Genomic DNA, 5003 nt, shown 5'->3' on the forward strand with positions numbered 1-5003 from the left:
AGTTTTTTTAAACACAAAACAAATTCCTATTACTTATTTTTACGAATTTCGTACTGGGCTTTCCGTAGTATATTATTCTTATTCTATTTAATATTAGTTTTGTGTGCTTACGTGTTGTTTACTTTTTAATGGTATTTAGTTTTTGATATCGATTTCGGCTTTAACTTCTCAAACAGCTTTTCCTGCGTTCTTAACTTTACTGTTTTGCTTGCTTGCTTTCAAAAGGAGGTGGTTCTGTAAATTGTATGTATTGCTTTTTCCTTTATTATTTATCTTACTTCTATTAGTTTAACTCAACATTCGAGATTTTCTCTCTTCCTATTATTGTTGTTGCAGTCAACTGATCCATATAGTAAATGAGCATCTTCAAAATTTAACATTACGCTGCGTATATTTTCATCCACCCATTTCTTCCAAAACAATTAGTTACAAAAATGCTTACTACCTGTGATTCTTCATTAACTATACCAACTCCTAATACATACTGCTAATCCACTTCAATAAACCCATCTACATAACCACCAGCACATAAATTTCTATCAACTTCCAGGCATTCAAGTGCAAGACGAGCTCATGAGAAAGTCAAGATATCCGTCTCCTATCCATCATCAGAACAGATCTGTCCAGCTCATGAGAACTCTAGGTCTTCGAGCAGGTCTCCCAGTCCTTCATTATATGCTGTCCATTATGAGAGGGATGGGAGGGAACTGACTGAGAGTCGGTTGAGGGTCCGACCTTCTCATCACTTGGCTCCTGGTCCTCTGTATGATGAGTACGATGATAAGCCCAGGACTACAAGGAGGATGGGGAAAAGGAATATCAAAGCGCAGGTTAGTACTTTTTTACCACTTGGGATCCGTAATGCTCTAGAACACGGACCTACACAAGTGTTGCTACTTCAGTATACAGTCTATTCAAAGGTTGTCTGTAAAAGATCAGTCTTAGTGGTTAGTGGCTCTTACTGCTATACCAGAAGTCGTGGGTTTGATTCCCAACCAGGAGAAATATTTGTGTGAACAACACGATATTTTTTCTGTGTCTGGGTGTAATTTATTATGTTTATTAGTTATCTAGTACTGACAATAGTAAGCTTAGCTTACTTTGTGTCTAGATGGCCTTGTGTGACTGTTGTGGAATTACTAAGGCTTACTTTTTATATCAGGTGAAACGATTCCGTATGGAGACAAAAGCAGCTAAGACCCTCGGCATCATAGTAGGCGGCTTTGTGTTCTGCTGGCTCCCGTTCTTCAGCGTGTACGTCGTGAGGGCCTTTTGTGGCGACTGCGTCAGTCCCATCGTGTTCTCCGTGCTGTTCTGGCTCGGGTACTGCAATTCGGCGATCAACCCGCTTATCTATGCGCTCTTTTCAAAGGACTTTAGGTAAGACATAATATACTTGAGATAAAAAACAATAACACTTGGGTGTTCATCCTGCTACAGATTTAAGGTCTCCTTTAGAGACTTGAGATTTCTGCGATTAACAAAATTACATTTTTATTTTAAATATTACTTTTTTTAAATGGTCGTACCTTCCAGTCTTCCAGCCACTTAATACAGAATCAAAGTTTCAATGTTGATTTCTTTTTTAGCGAAATAAAGGTATCTCCTGAAAGGTCCCTTAGAAACGTATTTACCTAGTAAGACGGATAAACTTATCACTTTAATTCAAAACGAATCTTAAATCAATGTTATTACATTTTCAGGTTCGCCTTCAAACGTATTATCTGCAAATGCTTCTGCGGCGGTGGTGGCACGCGACGGGAGTCTGACGGCGAGGGTTCGAGACGTCAAAACAACCGGCCAACACACTCGCATTCACTTGAAGAACACGACGGGCAGAACCATACCACTGTTACCACCGCTGCGGATAGGTAAATAAAGTTTTAATTCATTTAAATTTCACTTGAAACAAATAAGCAGCATCTTTTAAAGTTAAGTATAGCGCCATCTATTATACTTCGTTGAAAACTTTAAACTTTTAGTGTCGAAGAAGAATAAGAGATGTCGCTACTGTGTCGATATTTTGTTTCGATACAATTGTGTGTGGTTTGGTAGTTGTAAATTCATAACTCAATGTGTGATTGGTAGTTGATAAATATTGATAATAATCAATTAGGAAATAATTATTAAGTAACTCGTATATCGTATGTTTGCAGGTGACGTCAAGCAATGCGGCGGCAAAACCCCCAGTTTCAAACAACCGTCGCATGTGTGTAGCAAATATAACGTAATAACCGTTAGATATAACGTACAACACTTTTTTATCTGTATATTGTTACTAAACGCGTCCTACTCTAACGTCAACATTACTGATATTGTATTAATAAATGTGTGTAACGAAAATTAGTATCGTTATAACGTATAAATAACTTAGTTATTTCATCGTTATAACGAATAAAATAGCTTGTTAACGAGCTGTTTTTAAATAATCGATGTGCGTACTTCAGTGAATGTTTTTTAAAAGTGAATTTATTTATTGAAAAGACTGTCAGAACTTAATTGTACCTAATGTTATGTAATAAAGATACCATCTAACCGATATGTTGTTATAATGAGGAATTATAATGTGTTAAGTTATAGAAATAAGTATAATAGTGTTGGGCGTAAGAGCGAAAACGAAGTGCGTTTTCGCTCTTTACCTGCTATAGCAACTCCAAATTTGAAACGCTTAAACTGACACAAATGTAGTCGTTATTCTAGTTCTTTTATCCATTACTCAGCTATGATAATTACCTACATCAACTAAGTATATGGCCATAATTAACTTTAATGTACCTCTCCCATAAGTAGATAAGCTAGAGGCCCCTTAAGGCTATACTTTAGATTCTTGTCGTTGTTCTATTATGTTATTTATCAACCCATCGACACTCACCTCGTTTATTTGTTTGCAATAGCTTTTCGTGTTTGTTTTGAAAGCCCCAAAATGTTTACAGACAGGACAACCTTTCCGCATTAAGGGAAAATTACGTCAACACTGACAATCAAACCTTGCTGTGAAAATGGGCTAGCAATTCAAGTTTTCAAAATGGATGCCAGGACTGTTGGCAACTTTCGGGGTTAAACCTACCCTACCCTACCCTTAATTTCATACAATTAAAAAAAAAACATATTCATAATGTTATCAGACTACAAATACACCAAATACATAACGCCATAATATAAACCTACTTAAGAAAGAAAGTATTAATATTTTTTTAATAGAATCGTAAATAGTCATAATATATTCAGGAGTCATAATGATAGTGAAGGAATATTTGATATAATACTGCATAACCAAGATAGATAGATCTCTGTACTTGTAGTTTGAAAACTGACCAGTAATATCGGTGGTTGACAGTGCCTGTTTTATATAAGTAATTAAACTGTACCTTTGAATTTATACTAAATTATTGAATTGGACATTTGTAACTCAATTAGTCAACTAAGACAAATAAAAATGTACAAAAACTTTTTAAGTGATTACGTTAAGTCGAATGGGTCTATCCTTAAACCTTAACAGCTGGTTCGAGTATGGCGTCCGCTTCACTGGTCCGTTTTATCGGATACTTTTTTATAGCGACCTTATTACTTTAGACAAAATACATCTGTTGGCTGTTTCCTAAAAAGTGAACAATTGGTTAAAAACATAGGATGCTCAATATAGACAAATATATTAGTCACTCAACAAATTTATGACATAAACAACTGTTAAACAAACCTCGACGTTTATTTTGGCTGTAACTGAAACAGTAATACGTCATCTCATCTGGGTAAATGTCAACTGTCTAGCTATCACGGTTCCTGAGATTCATCCTGGTGCTGAACGGAAGGACCAGACAGCAGTGCCTGTGTAATCAGAGTTCTGTTTTTACCTCTTTAGGTTTGGAAACATTGATCATTTAAATTGTGATCACGGCAAAAAAATGCCCGGAATATTCTTAAGTCCACGATTTCGCCTCAATAATACAAACGTCTCCGATAAAATGGACCAATCAAAAGTATATCATGTGTGAACCAGCTAAAACCGTCGACGTACACAGTAGTCGTCGCATTTTTAAAACTAACTTATTCAATACTTGCCTACCTACCTAAGATTAGCATAAACGGGTATATAATAGTCGATGGATATTAAAGATCTCAACGTTCCTCAAATTTATTCGATTGTGTATTCGATGTTTTAACATTATATTCGTTAGGCGAGTTGTATGTTTATGTGTGAACGATATCAATATTACTATGGATTAATATACGAGATGTTACCTATTTATGTTGTTTTATTTACCTAACTGTTCAGTATTAAGGTATGTATGCTTATATCGGCCTATCGTCCAATATGATTACAATTCAACCGCAGTTAAAAGTCAATATAAAGAATAAAGACTATTCTAATCTAATCTAATATATAAATTCGAAGCTTGTTTGAAGCTATAAGTATAATACAGTTATAGCGATAAATTGAACCTTTGAGACACGGGGGTTCAAGAAACATTGAACTCTAACGTCAGTGATTATACCCAGATTCAAAACAAACATTCGTAAATCACTTATACTAATTCTGCCCCACACTTGGATCTAACCCGCGACAGGTCAGAATTACTTATAAACTACTGGGTAATTTCAAAAGCCAGTTCAGTTTGCAGCTACACTAGTAAAAAATAAAATATACATAAATAATAATCAATCTGCTTTAGGATCATACAATGATTCGACGGTAAGAATAAAGAGTGAGCCAAATGGTTTGTAATAAGTAATTTTAGTTATACATATAGCTTGAAGCAGTCCTAACAGTATAAAAAAGTAAGGCAACAAATCCCAAGAGTGCAAATACGAGCATAAATACTGTCGATATAAGTGTAACGTTTTTAACAACAATATTTTGTTGTTTGCGAACAACTCTTTTGGCTGTAACGTTATCAATAACGAGTTCTAGGGAAACGCTCTAAAAATAACCGTTTATTGTCACGAATCTACACAAACGCCCATCACTAGTTGCGTCATCACTCAATGTTGTGGTTTTATCTTTC

General features: G+C 35.3%; 1 protein-coding gene across 1 annotated transcript in view; it reads left to right on the forward strand.

Annotated features, from left to right (window-relative positions):
• LOC113494762 (octopamine receptor Oamb) overlaps positions 1-4242 on the forward strand; it is an 89905-nt gene extending 85663 nt beyond the window's left edge. The window contains exons 7-10 of the mRNA XM_026873213.1: positions 551-830; positions 1163-1380; positions 1704-1871; positions 2157-4242. Coding sequence (XP_026729014.1) covers positions 551-830; positions 1163-1380; positions 1704-1871; positions 2157-2160 — 670 coding nt within the window. The 3' untranslated portion in view covers positions 2161-4242. The remainder of the gene's footprint in view (positions 1-550; positions 831-1162; positions 1381-1703; positions 1872-2156) is intronic.
• The last annotated feature ends 761 nt before the right edge of the window (positions 4243-5003 follow it).

The sequence above is a fragment of the Trichoplusia ni genome, chromosome 6 (genome assembly GCF_003590095.1).
Source record: "Trichoplusia ni isolate ovarian cell line Hi5 chromosome 6, tn1, whole genome shotgun sequence".
In the NCBI taxonomy this organism is placed as follows: domain Eukaryota; kingdom Metazoa; phylum Arthropoda; class Insecta; order Lepidoptera; family Noctuidae; genus Trichoplusia; species Trichoplusia ni.